The following is a 16,016-nucleotide window of genomic DNA, read 5'->3' as shown; positions in this document are numbered from 1 at the left end:
TATTGATGATGAAGTTGATCTTCTGCTGTAGTCTATAATGTAAATCTAACTCAGAGTTTGGGCTCAAAATGAGTTCAGATCAAATAATAATTATGTGAAAACATAACCAACACCATCTGATCATCATTTAACGTTACTTGTCTGGTTGGATTTAATGCAGTTAAAACTACCCAAACAAAATCTAATATGAAAAAGTTAAGGGTCAAGAGCTCAACTAAAACAAATCCTGACCTCGATGATGGTAAGTTAAAAATAGTGATTTTTCTCCTTTGGTGATTCTGCTTGTTATCATCAGATGTCTTCAATAATGGTCAATCATCACTCAATTAATCACTTATTTATCTCATTAATGCTTCAGTGGGTGGAATACAAATATGGCAGGACTTTTACTCTCGGACCCCTGGACTTCCCACCTCTGTCTGCGAGGTGTCGCCGACGCGTCAGCGAGCCTCTTTGATGTGTAGTAGTTCGCACATAAAGTTTGGCGAGTGCTGATCACCCGCTGAGTTTCACCCGATCACAGCCCGACCTGTCGGCGAGCTCGTTAACTGGCAAATCGGGCTTAAAATCCTGTAGTGTAAACTTGGCATTAGAGAACTTTTAGTTCATGAGAACGTCACCTTCTACGTGGGTGTTTTATAGAAAACAATAAAGTTTGAAGTCACCGTTATGGAGGTGAGCGTTTGCTTTAGATGGGCTCTTGATTCTTTATATTTTAACGTTAGGTATTTTTGACTTTCTTAACTGTGTTTTCAAAACCCACTTGTTAGCAAAAATTACATGAGAAATTCTGATCAGATGAATTTGGTTGTTTAAAGCTATTGTTTGTAGCTTGTCAATTAATTATAAAATAAATTTTTGAGCAAGTGCATATCAGCCAGTGTTTGTAACTGTCTCCTTATCTTAGCTCAATTTACAAAGGTAACCTTGTAATAATGTTTTATAATAAGAGCGACCTGGTGCAGAGTCCTGCACGGGTCTATTTTTGGATACCCGCCCAGACCCGTTAATATTTGGCCCGTTACCCGACCCGTGCCCGTGATAAATCACACACGCTGAAATCATTCCAATTACAGTGCTTTATTTTTTAAAAGTTATGTTCTTAACTTTTAAAAAATTCTTAAAACTCTTTCAAGTTAATCTCGTTTTGTATTAATTGTATCTTAATTTTAATCAATATTTCATCAACCAATTGCTTGTATTTAATAAATAAGAAGTAAATATAGCAGGCAATAGATGATCACGACATGTACGGAGGCGCCGGGGAGAACTGGAGCTCGTATCATAAATGAACTAAAACGCAGCGTATAAGGTAACTTAGCCTACTTGCCTCACAGACCTGAGTAATACATCTATATTGGAATGTCTATTTTTAAACAGAGCAATTCAAAACGAAAGAAAACAGACTGTTCTCTGCTTATGTAATCCGAATGAAATGTGCATTTCTCTCAGGCGCGTTCACTACTGCGGAGATCGCGAGTCAGCATCGTCAAGTTCATCTTTGCAGCCACTGACACAGAAAACACTTGTTTAATAATAAACAATTAACTTGTATCCTTGCTATATTTTACATAATCATAAGGCTACATTTTTTGCCGGTTCTTTGTGACAGCGCAACCCTTATGTTAGCCTACATGAACTCATCACGACCGCATTAGCACAGAAAATATGGAGATGCAACGCTCGCTCTAACTAGGCTACGAGAAGCATCAACAGAAGTCGCACTGTCTCACTGGTGGAGACGTGATGGGTCAAATGTCATATCGTTGTTGCGTATAATGGTAATTTAGACATACAAATATTGCGCATATTTTTCATCTGCGCTACTACCCGCCCGCAAGGAGTTAATTATCCGCCCGCATCACCCCCCGTGAATTTTGTCACAATCCACCCGTTTTATCCACTTTTATGCAGGTATCCGCCCGTTGCAGGACTCTGACCTGGTGGATTTCCGTGGGAAATTCGAGCATGCAGCAGTTTGTCTTTGCGTCATGTCATGTCTGTAAACAGAGAAAAGGAGTCCAGGCTAGTCGCTTTTATCAAAAAAAATATATATAATGTATATATATATATATATATATATATATATATATATATATATATATATATATATATATATATATATATATATATATATATATATATATATATATATGTTTGATCCAAAGCACTATCACACTGTTTGCTTCAACATATAAAAGAAGTCTATTCTTGTTAACAGGTCCTCAACACAAGCACAAGCTCTACACTTCACCACAATGGTAAACAAAAAACTAACTAACATAAAAACTTTTACATAATAGAACATTAAACAGTAAGAAGTCTCTCCATATTCTCATCTTTCTAAAAAAATTCATAAAATTTTGTCACCACTGTTAAGGTTCATATATACGCAGAATCTTGATGTCTGTGTGAGTCTGCATGACACAAGATCCTGTCTGAATCATTTCTGTACAATAATAAAAACTTTTAAAATATCAAGACAGGCTTTTATTATTTTGGGACTACAACAACATGAAAGGAACATAACATCTAGAGATCACTGCTTTATTACAAAATCAACCACTTGATCAGTGTCTTGTTTGTAACAAATGTTCTTTAGAAACAGACAGTTTCAACAACTGGAGAATAATTAAAGTTAAAGTGTCAAGGGTCAGGAGCCCAACTAAAACAAGTGCTTACCTCCATAATGGTGACTTTATTTTTAATAAAACATCAACACCTCATTAAGATGTTTTGAATGAAATAAAACAATTTTCAGAGTGGTTTGTAATAAGTGAAGATGCTGAGATATAGAGAGATCTGTTACTGTTTAATGTTCTGTTTCTGTTATCTGAGATTTGTGAGGTTACCATTGTGCAGGAGAGTAGATCCTGTGCTTCAGTCAGTGATGATCCAGAAACACTGATGTTCTGCTGCATTTTGCTTTATTTAAAGACTGTAAACGTGTAGTTGCTGATGCTGTGATACAGTTGTTACATGACTACAAGTGATTTGCATTTTAATGAAAAGGTTTCATAATAATAATTTAGGAAATACCAGTAAAGAGCTTCGCTGAATTCTTTGCCACAATTTGCCACATTTGGTAGTCAATTTAGCTCCAGTTTTCAAATCAATTTTTTGATAAGGGCAGCAGGGACGTTCTGAGAACATTTCCAAATAAAGTATGGTTCCCTAAACGTTCAGAGAATGTCCTAAATGTTCCCTGAAGGTCCGCCAAATAACGTCCCCCAAACCTTAAAAGAACTCCATATTGTGACCATCTCTGAACGTACTGGGAACTTTGCTAGCCAACGTCCTTAACACCAGTGGAGACATTCTGAGAATGTTCTGGGACTGTAAAATTTCTAGCGGGGTAGTCTTTATTTACAAAGTGACATTGCTATAATACAGTGTTTTAGTTATTTTCATGGAGCTGTGTGAATGGAGATAGTTTGGATAATGCTGTCATCTGTACAAAGAAAAACCGTTTAGGTTTTTAGTACATAGTTGTCGTGTAAACTTATCCTCAGACTGTAAAAAGGTAACATTGAATCAGTGTTGAAGTTAATTAGATAATTAAATGATGATTGAGCATTAGTGATGAATATCTGCTGTTAACAAGCAGAATCACTGAAAGACACTGAAATCACTGAGGAACACAAAAACTACGACTGACTTCCAGCCACAGCCTTAGATGAAGTCAACTGAAGATAAAAGAAGACATTAAATGTCTCAAGATCTGATTAAACAACACCACAAACAGCATTACCAGCTTCACTTATTACTAGCATATTCATATATTTATTGCCAAGGTGCTTCTTGGTAAATTACCATCTTATATTACAAAAAAATTTACTTTTTATACTAATGGTTATGGTACTAGATCACAGCTGCATCTTCTACTAAAAGTCCCAAAGGTATCCTCAGAATTTGGTAAGCGTGCTTTTTCTTTTTATGCCCCCAGGTCATGGAATGACCTGCAAAATGTACTGAAACTAGAGTTTTTGCCTCCTTTGAGTATTTTTAAATGTGTTTTGTATCCTGCTTTGAAAGAGTCTTGTAAGTGCTTCTCTTGACCATTGGCATAACTGATTTGATTTTGTTATTTGTATGGAACTATGTGTGCTGCCATCTTGACCAGGTAAGGAAGAAGAGATTATGATATCTCAATGGGATCTTCCTGGTAAATAAAGGATGAATAAATAAATAAAATAACCATATTGATTTTATTTCTGCCATTCCTGTTTTAATGAAAATAATAGTTTCATTTGAAGTCACCATGATGGAGATTAGTCTAAATTAGGCTTTAGTTGGGCTCTCGACTCTTGCCTGTGTCATTTTAGAATTTCTTGGGCTGTTGCAAATTTGTGATTATAAAGCACATTTGTTATGGTAAGAAAAGGGAAGAAAAACTCACTGCAGCAAAAAATGGCTGCCCACTGCATGTGTTCACGCTGTGTGTGTGTGCATTTGGCTGGGTGAAATGCAGAGCACAAATTTTGAGTATGGAAGTACCATACTTGGCTAGACATCACTTTAACTATGCATGAATACACAGCCGATGTGAATACTTCACTGCAGTGCCCGGGGATCAATTAGGGGTTAGGTGTCTTGTTCAAGGGCACCTCAGTTGTGGGTAATGAGGGTGGAAGAGAGCGCTATTCATTTACTCCCTAGCAAAGTTGCTAAAAGTAAAGAACTTCATATTAAATGTCAAAAAGCAAAGACACTAAAGCTTTTTTTAATGTTGAAACCATGGAAACACCAATAATATATTATGTGTTTATTAGACAGGTGTTTGGATGGATGTTCATCAACAGAAAACTAGTCATGTTATGTAGCTCACAGTAACACAGTAATTCTTATTGTTTAAGTCTTGTTTTCTTGATTTACAGCGAGTACCATGTTTTACCATGCCTAATAATGATCTAGCTTACTGCAGTGTGCAACAAGTGTCTCAGAGTAGCCCCAGAGCAAACACAGAGTAGCGTTATAATAACTTTCAGATGTATCCAATAGGACAAAACAGGGCTGCGTTGCCCCACATATCCATGACCAGAAGAAGCAGAAACCGTGTTGCACGTCTCTCGTGAGCAATCAGTCCATCAGCCTCATTCAGCTCAGAAACCCTGATTCATACTACAGCAATGTTAATAAATCTGTAATACATTAGCTTATCCATGAATATGATTTCTGCCCGATTCTCTTCGGATTCTTTTCCACCGGCTATAGACATGAAGACAACAACTTCCATTATTCCACGAAATCAAGGTGTCATCTAACTATGCCTGTGTTTTGAATAAGCGATCTCTGTCTGCGAAATTACATGTAAGATTACATATACATAATATAAATGACAAAAATCTTACATACTGTGCCTTTAAGTTAGATTAATATGGACATATCTGTAAAAATATACAAATTTTGATATGTTGTATAAATAAAAACGTTACAAATCTTATTTGTTTCAAGTGCTTTTTTATTAAGAGGGAAGTGGTGCGCGGGGCCTCCAAATGTCTATAACCAGCACTGAGTGTTACCTACATTATTCAGTACCAAGTGCAAGAAAGAAAACACGTTTTTTCTGTTCTTTTTCAGAATGATGCTTATTGAATGTAATTGAAACGATTATTCCAAAGATTGTCCATCCAAATTGTTGCTATTTGTGTTTTTAAGGATCAGAAAAATTATGGTTGTACATGGTCAAACTGCTGTTTTCAGCTGTTTTTGCTGCCATCTGGTGGTTGATGAGGATGTAAACATGTATTTTTCTCCTGCTTGTCTGACTCTGATGCTCTTGCAAGTTGTGCTGCACCAGATTCATGAATATGAAAGTGTGTTAGTATTCGCTGACTGTTTTAACTCCAACATGTTTTGTAGTCTCTTACATTAGTTGTCATTCCTCTCCAGTATCAGGACACACAGTGGACTGCTCATCACAATACTGAAGTTCTGGTTCTGCCATGCATGTGGGTCCAACCTTAGAGTAACCAAAGTCCTCAAAGTGTTGTGTTGCAGCAGAGGCCTGATTGGGCTCTTTCGGCTTAATGAAGTCTGTGTAGACGTATGGCAAAGGAGTCATCTGTTGAAAGTCAGACACTTCCTGAGAGACAGGAGGGGTCAAAGTAAACAGGTATTATTAAAAACAAAATATTAAGAAAATCATAAACATATAATACATTTTTCATTCATCGCATTTCGCTGGATGCGAAGACTTAAAGACCCCATGATATGACTCGACAGTGCATGATCACTTTAGAATTTAGCGTCAGTGGCCACGGCAAATTCCAGTGTAGTGCAGTGTATGGATGTTGGATTATCACAAGAAACAAGCTCTGTGTGTTTATGATACATAGTGTAGCTCATTGGTTGCTGTGGCATTCAACATTCAAATACTGGTAGTTTGCTGTTAGCACGCTTTCAGAAACCCTCCACCTTCCCCAGCTCCACCTGTAGAGATCTGCTACGGGGGTTATTTCATGTATGTTGCATATGCAGCAGCAGCATGTCTTACATTCTCACAACAATGTCTTTGAATGTATTGGAAAACTCGGTACTTGCTCTGCAGCAACAGCAGAGTAGCAGATCCATTCAGCCAAGACCAAATACAGTAAAGTTGCCATATCCATTACCATGCCAGTCTCTCCGAGATTTGTCATGACATAAATTCAGTTACCAGAAGTAAAAAGCTAAAGGAAGGCTATAAACGAACTACAGCACAGTCCCACAACTTCAGCGTCATCACCACCACTAAGCTTCCGACAACTCATTCAGCTTTTATCTAAAAAAACATTTTCCCAGAAAGTATGAGTTCGAATAGTCTATAGGAGCACAATTATAAACACAACAAGGCTGTTAAAACAGACTGATTTTAACTTTTTGGGATGATGACGTTTAATCTCCCAGACAGCCTAAGTAGTCCCATTTTTAATAGTCTTTAATTTACGTTTCAACTTTGAGCATGATTTGTTATTGCTCTTGCCAGCCAAAAGCTGGCTGTGACAAAGCAAGTGGATATTTTTATTTCATTTTATAAAAAAAATAATAATAATTTGTTAACATGCATTAACATATTGAGGCCTCAAAGCTAATAGACATGGATTTTTTTAAATAGGGTCTTTAAGATAAGGAAGATCATCATCAAGATCAATTAATTTATTGTCCTTCTAAATATACTTCATTATTATTTTTACATCTGTTTATTAATGTTTTTGATTGGACATTACCTGATAAATTCGAGTGTCATTATCTGCATCCCCTGTGAAGTACATTTCACAGATTATATGACAATGCAATTGTTAATACAATATATATGGACACACACACATTGAGTCATTTTTAATACCTTCATCTGTAGTTCTGCTATTTTCTGCTCTTTGCCCTGTACAAAAAAGAATATAATTATGTACAAAATAAAATGATTTCAAAACAAAAGTTGCTGTAATTGTATTTCAGGTTTTAGGTAGCTTGCAGAGTAGCTTTTGTTTTTTTTTAAGGGGAAATTTTGTCTGGTTTTTGTCTGTGATTCATTCTTTTTTTCCTTTCTGATGTTTTTGAGAATATTTGCTGAGATTACGTGGTATTGACATTCATGACCTGAGTCACAGAATGAACCTAAATCATGAAGGCTGTGGGTTTCATAAACATACAGTTATTACTTTGCTAAAGCAACATTGTTCATGTATTTGGGAGAAAGTCTTACTGTGATGGTATTTGTAAAGGCCGTAGAACATGATGCACAATCCAACAACACCCATGAGTGTAAGTCCACTTGAAAGCAGTTTCTGACCAGACTGAGTTTGACCACTAGTACCATTTCCTTGGTTAACGGTTGAGTTCTCATCTTAAAAGAAAACCAGAAAATCACATGATTAAGCAATGCTTCTTTTGTTCACAATCGTGCTGCTATTGCAAGATGCCTCTGTGTTTAAAGATGTTTTTAGGTTTAAATTCTGGTACTGAATATTATATTACAATCTGACATAATTTTAGGATTTAAATAAGATGCTCACCAGTAATATATATGTGCTGTTCTGATTTGTCATATGCATTTGAAACAACACAGCTGTACGTCCCGTAATCTGAGCTGGTTATGTTCCTGATGTGTAGAGTTTGATTCCTCTCACTGAATGAGTATCTGTGTTTCTCTAGAATGGGGACTCTTTCTCTCTTCCACATCAGATGCAGAAATGACCCGCTCACTTCACATTTGAGAGTCACAGATGTGCTGGAGGTCCATGAGAGCACTATTTTTGTTGCAGTTGGTGGGTCTTAAAATGAAATGTGTTTATGAGGAAGCACATTTAAAACATAAGAATTGCAAATTAATAATATAACTCTGATATGTCTTGACTTACATTGAATAATTAATTTAAAGGTTTGGATTTTTTTAGTTCCATTTCTTCTAATTACAGTTTCCTTGAAGACTCCTTCATCCTGTGCTGTCACGTTCTCCAGAATGAGGGTGTTATTGTTCAAATAGAAATGAGTCCTTCCACAGCAGTCACTGTAGCATTTGGAACTATTGGTACCATTGTTTACAAAGTTGAGACATAATTGTGATTGATTTAGTTTTAGTTTGGTCCATTCCACTGACTCAACTGTATCTTGATGAAGTTTATTTCCAGTGAGTTCAACACGACTATATAAGCCCGTCTCCACTTTAACTTCAGGAACGTCTTCAGCTGTTAAATCAATACCATCCATAAACAGATTTAAACATTTGAGTGAAAGAAGACAGACTATAAGCGCCTTTTGATATATTGACCATTAATGTAGAATGTAACAATTTATCCAAAGTTACCCAGAAGAAGAAAAAAAAAAAAACAGGTCTCTAATGTACTCTCTCATATATACTTTACATGCAGCATTTTCGAAATACTAATATACACTCGTACATTAATAGCACAAAAGCAGACACAGCAAAAGAGAAATGATCAGATATACTTACCAAATACAGCAAACAGAAACAGCCAGACATAAATGTAACATCCAGGCATCATAAGAATTTTTGGAGCTAAATTAGGATTTTATTATCATTTATAACCATTAATAAAACCGTTCAACTCTGTAGACGTTCTTCATATTACACGCTTCAATGTGCTCGAAACTGTCACCTCAGTAAAAAAATAGCCATTCTAGACCACAACAGGAAAGCAAAAGCGGGTAGAACAAGGAAGAAGGCAGGGCTGGTCCTATTCAGATTATCTAGTAGATGTGCATGTTTCATGCAGTATATAAGACCAATAATTCAATCATAAAGGAAAACTTTCTCTGATTCAGTTTATCATTCAAATATGAAATTATAATGGTTAAGATGTTAGTCTGCTTTGTTAAATCTCTAGATGACTGAGTGTTTAGTACTGATTCGGTTTAATTCAGTTTTATTTTTATGGGATGTTTACAGTAAATAACTGTACGGAGTTTGGATCAGCTGTTAGTGAGTAAAGCAACTGAAAACATCTATTAATATAAGTGGAGCTCAAAAAGGCAACCCATCATTCTCTGGTCAGATCACAGGTGTTACCCTCCAATAAGAAAAGACCAATTCTTTGAAAACTGTTAAAAGTTGGCAATAGTGTAGAAAAGGAGTAAATTAGATTTTTTAAAGACACTTCCAGTCTAGAGTTTGAGGAAATAAGTTTTATTAAATTGCATTTGAAGTGATTATAACATCACAACCTTGTTTTGTGAACACAGTCTAACACAATCATATGAGGAATTTATAGTGTAACATGTAATGACAGAGCAGAACATAACAGACTCCAAATGGCGACAAAACAGGATGTAATAAAATAGGCCATGTTGAAGACTTCAGTCCAAAGTGAGTCTTTCTAATTCAGCAGTAGCTGTACGTGAAGCAGGTGGCGTGTCAGATTTCTGGCCCTCTGCTACAGATTTAAAGTGCTGATCATAGGGAAAAACAAAATGAAGTCATCAAAAGTACAACCTCCCAAAAAATGCAGCAAGCATAAAAAACACAATTTAACATCCAAAATACTGCATAATATAAATAATGCAAAAAATATATATATTTGCAGATTGAGATAGGCATATTTAAAATGTAATTTAATATTGTAGAAAATCTTAAACTAACCTGTGAGTTTTTGAATTCAGAGTAGAGTGTGAACAGGACGTGAAGTGAGTGAATTCGGTTCTTGTACACAGGGATGTCCAGGATTCCTGAGAGGGTACATGAACAGTCATTACAATAACCAACAAAAGCATCAAAGAAGTGAATGCAAGAAACATGCAATGGACCAACTTACCACAAATAATATCAACATAATCTGCCAAATCACAGTCGATGTCTGCTGTGGGGAGATTCACCTGGTGAATAGATCAGAAAGTGAAGATAAACGCGGTTTGATGAAGGATCATATAGCAAAAGATATTTCAGTCAGCTGAAAATATTTCAGTCAGCTAACCTTCCCCAAAAGCTCCTCAAATTCAGGTGGCCACTCTTGCATAAGGCTGTCAATGTCTGGCATGGGTCTGAAGAAATATACAAGACTGGTTACAAAATGACACAGATGTTCTGCTCTCTAGATGTTTGTGGTTCATTCATGTCAGTGCTTGCCTCGTGTAGTGTACGGTAGCTGGAGGTTTGGACCGATGCAGCTCAGTAATGCTCTCGATCCAGTTGTCTATGGCTTTGGGGTTCTTCTCTGGGTTTTCGATGCTCTTAACTTTCACTTCCTGTGAAAAAGATGTGCATCACATTCTTATTTCACTTGCCAAGCAAAAATCATCAAAGCAACTTAATGAGCCTTCTAGTATGCATGTGTGGACTCACAGCAACATTGTGTTGTTTGCTGTTCTCTGACAGCCACAAGGAAAGCACTGTTGGGTCTGACTGTTTAACGCATGGCTCATCTAGTATGAGGAGACCCAGATTGTCAGCCTTCCCATCTGCCCGTGGTACCTGTAGAATGCAAATAGTAAAAAAACATATAAAGAAATTGTCAATTGATAATTTTAGATCTGAACCACACCTGAATGTTCACTCACTTTGAGGAAAGCATCAATGTCTCCCACAGCTGGGATGAAATCAGGGATAAAGGGCTTCAGTTTGTGGTCAAGCTCGATCGTCTGAGGAGTGTATCTGAAGGAAACAGTCAATTAAGACCAATAAGAATCCATAAGATATCTACAAGTTAAATGAGTATATTTTCTGTTTCTTCAACACTGTAAACCTTAATGCTCAAAATACTTAATTCGTTTGAGTAGGACAAACTTAAATTAAACAAATTAGTTCAGTTAAATTAACAGTTATGAGTATTTAAAACTTTCTTTTACTTTTGAGTTCACAGCACTGACATATTTCAAGTAAACTAAACTGTTTTAGTTGCAGCAGATTTCTAATTCCCAGCATGCTTTGCATCAGACTGTCTAAATGTTGAAATAAAGTGTTATTTTGTGTGTTTTTGCATAAGATTAACATAGGGAGACATAAGTTAGTGTTTAATGTTGTGTTATGTTGGGATTGACAGGGGGTTCTGTTATGTTAGTTTTGTAGGGTTACCATTCTGGTGAAGAGTAGACCGTGTGGTTAGGTTGAGGATGGGCTGCAAAACTTTTAAGACCACATATACTGTATGTTGTTTGATTATATACATGCAAGTATATATTGACAGTCTCTTTGATAATTATAATAGCAAGTGTTTTTTGCTAACTAACATTTAACCAAGACTTGAATGTGATGTTTATGTAAATTAACTATATGTACTTGAGTAGGGCGAGGCTGAGAACTGTGGGAGCGAAGGAATGCCAGTGATGTGATTGTTCATAAGAGACACCTGTGCACCACACTAGCATTGCTCCACTTCCATGGCTCTCGGCCCCGCCCCACTTGTCACAAAAAAATTAAGTTCTACTAACTTAAAAAAAATAAGTTAGTTAACTTAAATGTTTTGAGGTAATAAGTTTCCTCAAATGTTTTGAGTATTCTGAACTTATTGAGTTTTACAGTGAACTACAGGCACTGTTTATGTTTTTTTTTTCTTTTTGTTATATGAAGGTCACATTATTATTATATTATCTGAATATTTGATGTATATATAATTGTATTTATTTAATTCTATTGATGTTAACTAAATATCATTCACTGTGCATTGTTGTATTTTTATCAAATTAAAAAGAGTGAAAATATTTCACATTTAATTAGCCCAGGCAAAACAATATCTTTATATATTTAACGTGACTTATTTATTTAACAATATCTTGCCATATCTTTCATTTCTTATGAAGGTCACGTTAAAACATTATTATTATTTTATTATTTTAAAATCTTAATTATATTAAAATTTAAAGTTGTAATTATATGAATATATAATATATTTATATTATAACTAATTATATTTTATATACAATTAATATCTAATCAAGCTTAAAAAGTTTGAAAATATTATTTCAATGTGTTTAATTAGCTCAGGTAAAGAAAAGTAGTTGGCAATTTTATTCCAAAATTGCTTGAATGTAATTTTCATCATCATTTCCACCAGAGAATGCCATCAAACAAAAGTATATATTTTGAGATCTTCATGAAAGTCTAGAAAAAACTGTTGGACATTGTTTAGTGGGGAAAAGAAATTAATAAATGGGAGTTTGTAAAGAGTTTGTATTTCTTCATAATGTCTACAGGGCCAAAAGTGTTCAAGGTTAAAGAAGTAAAATGACTTTAGAACAACATCATTATTTTATTTTTTACACAGAGATTGGTTGGCCTGTTAGTTAAATCTGTTGACGTTAGCAATCTTTGTTGCATTATATTTTCAAAAATGGCAAAAAGCACTTCTTGTGTTTTTTTTAACAAAGTTCGCATTTCTGTAACTCATATTACAGATATCTTAATATCCTTTTAGATTCTAATTCTTAACAACTATTTTTTTTTGTAATTTCTAAATTTAAGGCCCAATATGGTTCATTTCCAGAGATGGAGATCTCAATGCGCCTCCATGAGTAAATTGGTACACATTTTCAATGGTCGCACATTTTTTTGAAGAACAAATAATGTCGAAACTAGAAATGTATCTTGTTTTTTTTCTATCAACACAATTAAACATTCCTGTCTGAGTGCCATAAATAGTATTTTTCCCAAAGTTTGTGTGCCTGTAATTCTAAAAGTATTAAAGATATCTCAATATCCATCTATATTCTCATTCTTAATAAACTGTTCTTTTGTAATCTTCATTTTAAAGGCCCTATAATATGGTTCAATCCCATAGATTTAATGTGGCTCCATGTTGAAATTGTTGAATTTTACCAATTTTCTGTATAGCTACACCAACACATATTAAACATCAACCTCTATTCAAAACCATAAGAGAACTTAGAGAATTAGCCTAGTATGGGCTGCTTTTGGTGCTTGAGACTTTATCATTTTGTTTCTATAACGAGGTCCAAGAACAGCCTATGCTAAAAGTTAGGCTACTTAAATGAGCGTACATGTTTTTTTTCTCTATTTAACAACATTATCAATAGTGAAAGACGACTTCCCTTTTTGATCACGTCTTCCCTCAGGGAGATTGCATGTTTTCTTGCATGGCTGAATGTTGCTGAAATCAAAATGCAAACAGGGAAAGGGATTTGCACTTTACACGAGATCCGCTCGCTGTGAAGCAGGGGCCTCATTTATAAAATATTTAGCAGAAACTGTCATCTTACAATCATTTCTCAGATGTGCATACATGTGATTCATAGAATGAACTTACACACAGAAAACGAGCATATGCCTCTCTTTCAGATGTGAAATCTATAAATCGCAAATGATCTTGAACTTACGCGCAAGTGAATAGTTTCTTCGCGTTTTAAACTACACCTAATTAATCCTTGGTGAGCTGCAAGAATAGCTTAGATTTAAAAAAACCTGCAGTAATCTGACCAGGAAAAGTGTGTACATCTGCTCAGACCCTGACATGGCTCTAAGCACTTTTTCACGTCAAAGACCATTATTATAAATATGAGCGTTGGCGTGGATTTAAGTGTACGCACACTCTTAAGATCAAATCTGTGCATACACACGCTTTATAAAGGAGGCCCCAGTAGCATCCAGTTTGGCAGTTTGATGCGCGATCCGAATCACTGATTCGACACAAAAGATTTGTAACGCTCTGAAGTAGTGTTTTGAAATCAGCCATCACTAGATATTGTCAAAAAGTCGTTATTTTGTTTTTTGGCACACAAAAAATATTTTTGTCAATTTATAATATTAAGGTAGAACCACTGTACTCACCTGAACTGTTTTAAATATGTTTTTAGTACCTTTATGGATCTTGAGAAAGGAAGTACCATTGCTGTCTGTGCAGGCCTCACTGAGCCATCAAATTAAATAAAAACAGGTGTGAAGTTGTTGCATGCTCACCGTGTTATGTACTGAAACAGCTCTTTGATCTCAGCTGTGACAGGAAGATGTTCATAATCGGCCGGGTCATATGCACTGCAATGAGTCACACACACACACACACACACACACACACACACACACACACACACACACACACACACACACACACACACACACACACACACACACACACACACACACCTCACATTAGTTTATAGTAAAATAGCTTTTTGTTTTTAGTAGATGCTTAAACTATAATGCTTTTAGTATAGTGTTAAAATATATTACTGAAATTTTACATTTTGCAACTTTGCAACAAATTTCTCCTGGATACATTTTCTCCTTAGCTAAATGTAAATGAAACATTAATGTAAATCAATCTCTCTCATCTTGGACAGTAGATGGTGTGCAATTTAATAATGTTTACAATTCAGATGAACAGCCCTACCCTTCTGGAGCAGATCCAGGCTCCCTTTCCTCCTCATCAGACTCTGTGTCATCAGAATCATCATCATCGTCATCATCATCATCATCATCTTCCTCCTCATCCTCTTCATCATTCTCAGTAGTACTGTGAGCACCAGGTGGTGGCTCTTTCTTTCTCTGTGGTCAAATGTGAACAGGTCATTCAAACTTCACTTCATGCATTCGTGAAATTGAGCCAGTTAACTTTAATCTTACTTTAATGTCCTCTTCTAGTTTCTCACCAGCATAACTGGCCATGGCGCTCTGCTTCTGCCTGCCCGCCCTCCTGGACACTGGCATGATGAAAAACAGTTGGTGAATAGAAAGATAAAATATAAAGAAGTGGTAAAGATTACTTACCTGTCTGTCGGGGGGATGGTGTGTGAACGCTGGCCGCCTCGTCTGCGTTCACCTCAAAACTCTCGTCGTATGGCTGGTTGGTTGTGAGTTGAATCTGATTGGAGAGTTATTTGAATTTTTACTAAACTGGGTCTAAACTTTAGTTTTTACTAAAACTGGGTCTCAGAACCTATTGACCTTTTGAGGAGTATTTTGAGGAGTCATAGTGATGCCAAAAAAGCTGCTGACTCAGAAGAACACTTCTATGATGACCTAAAATGCTGTCTAGGTAGGCAGCATACTACGTTTAGAGATAGAGCCTATGAAGTAACGTTAGGCTTTTCCAGTGGGTTTAGCGGTTTCGCTTATGATGGGACTTATGTGAGTTTTAGGAAGCAACTATTTCGTAACTTCATGACATGTTGTGAAATATTTGGTCTTTTAGAAAATGTTACTCATAAACGTTCTGGAATAACAATGTTTTACTGCAGCTTAGTGTTTAACTCGCGCGCTATATTGACTCAGTGGCCACGTCTCATTTTCGAGGCAGAAAAGAAATCGCATTAGCGTGTTCTATAAATTCTTACATATGTATTATGGTATCAACGATTAAATTAATGAGATTTGCGCTATAATAACAAACCTTTTGTCGCTCAGACCTCTCCATGAAAACACCGTGTATTGTTGCCAAGGAAACTTGTTCTCGCGAGATGTTCAGCGGAAGTGCGTGAGAACCACTGGTGATGATGAGAACATTAGACGCACTACTTTATTATTAGATTTGTAGGTCTGTGGTTTCTGATTAGTCGCTTTATTAACAACTTTAGCTCCCAAAAATTACATAAATCACGTTCTCAGCGCGTTTTATTTTTTGGTTTGTTCTAAA

The 16,016-nt window shown here is 35.8% G+C and overlaps 2 protein-coding genes across 5 annotated transcripts; both read right to left on the bottom strand.

The window, feature by feature from the left end:
* Positions 1–4,815: 4,815 nt before the first annotated feature.
* Positions 4,816–9,125, bottom strand: LOC137029638 (leucine-rich repeats and immunoglobulin-like domains protein 2). 3 transcript variants are annotated; one of them, XM_067399275.1, is made up of 8 exons: positions 8,933–9,125; positions 8,340–8,666; positions 7,995–8,252; positions 7,685–7,825; positions 7,328–7,363; positions 7,209–7,240; positions 5,871–6,085; positions 4,816–5,791 (listed from the first exon to the last, which is right to left on the bottom strand). In XM_067399275.1, exons 1-7 carry the CDS (start codon positions 8,982–8,984, stop codon positions 5,879–5,881), a joined length of 1,053 nt encoding a protein of 350 aa, XP_067255376.1. In that variant the 5' UTR covers positions 8,985–9,125; the 3' UTR covers positions 4,816–5,791; positions 5,871–5,878. The 3 variants fall into 3 exon arrangements, with proteins under 3 accessions (XP_067255376.1, XP_067255377.1, XP_067255375.1); XM_067399276.1 differs by having other exon boundaries at positions 4,821–6,085; positions 8,340–8,503; positions 8,933–9,104; XM_067399274.1 differs by having other exon boundaries at positions 4,835–6,085.
* A 484-nt stretch (positions 9,126–9,609) lies between these two features.
* Positions 9,610–15,900, bottom strand: ift46 (intraflagellar transport 46 homolog (Chlamydomonas)). Of its 2 annotated transcripts, XM_067399272.1 has the most exons (12): positions 15,774–15,900; positions 15,152–15,245; positions 15,008–15,084; positions 14,775–14,929; positions 14,345–14,419; positions 10,993–11,086; positions 10,778–10,906; positions 10,562–10,680; positions 10,410–10,476; positions 10,251–10,311; positions 10,079–10,164; positions 9,610–9,888 (listed from the first exon to the last, which is right to left on the bottom strand). In XM_067399272.1, exons 1-12 carry the CDS (start codon positions 15,795–15,797, stop codon positions 9,796–9,798), a joined length of 1,074 nt encoding a protein of 357 aa, XP_067255373.1. In that variant the 5' UTR covers positions 15,798–15,900; the 3' UTR covers positions 9,610–9,795. The 2 variants fall into 2 exon arrangements, with proteins under 2 accessions (XP_067255373.1, XP_067255374.1); XM_067399273.1 differs by lacking the exon at positions 15,774–15,900 and having other exon boundaries at positions 15,034–15,084; positions 15,152–15,716.
* Between the last annotated feature and the right edge of the window lie 116 nt (positions 15,901–16,016).

This window comes from Chanodichthys erythropterus, chromosome 10 (genome assembly GCF_024489055.1).
Source record: "Chanodichthys erythropterus isolate Z2021 chromosome 10, ASM2448905v1, whole genome shotgun sequence".
NCBI lineage: Eukaryota > Metazoa > Chordata > Actinopteri > Cypriniformes > Xenocyprididae > Chanodichthys > Chanodichthys erythropterus.
This window is presented reverse-complemented; position numbering and strand designations above follow the sequence as displayed.

Bases quoted from the DNA above. Each gene is read 5' to 3' on its own strand.
- LOC137029638 (XM_067399275.1), bottom strand. From the start codon at position 8,984: ATGATGCCTGGATGTTACATTTATGTCTGGCTGTTTCTGTTTGCTGTA. The intron at 8,253-8,339 runs GTAAGTCAAGAC...TTTCATTTTAAG, and splicing joins CTTTAAATTAATTATTCAAT to ACCCACCAACTGCAACAAAA. The intron at 7,241-7,327 runs GTATTAAAAATG...TGTACTTCACAG, and splicing joins TAGCAGAACTACAGATGAAG to GGGATGCAGATAATGACACT.
- ift46 (XM_067399272.1), bottom strand. From the start codon at position 15,797: ATGGAGAGGTCTGAGCGACAAAAG. The intron at 15,085-15,151 runs GTAAGTAATCTT...TCATCATGCCAG, and splicing joins ACCATCCCCCCGACAGACAG to TGTCCAGGAGGGCGGGCAGG. The intron at 10,907-10,992 runs GTGAGTGAACAT...TGCATTCTACAG, and splicing joins ACATTGATGCTTTCCTCAAA to GTACCACGGGCAGATGGGAA.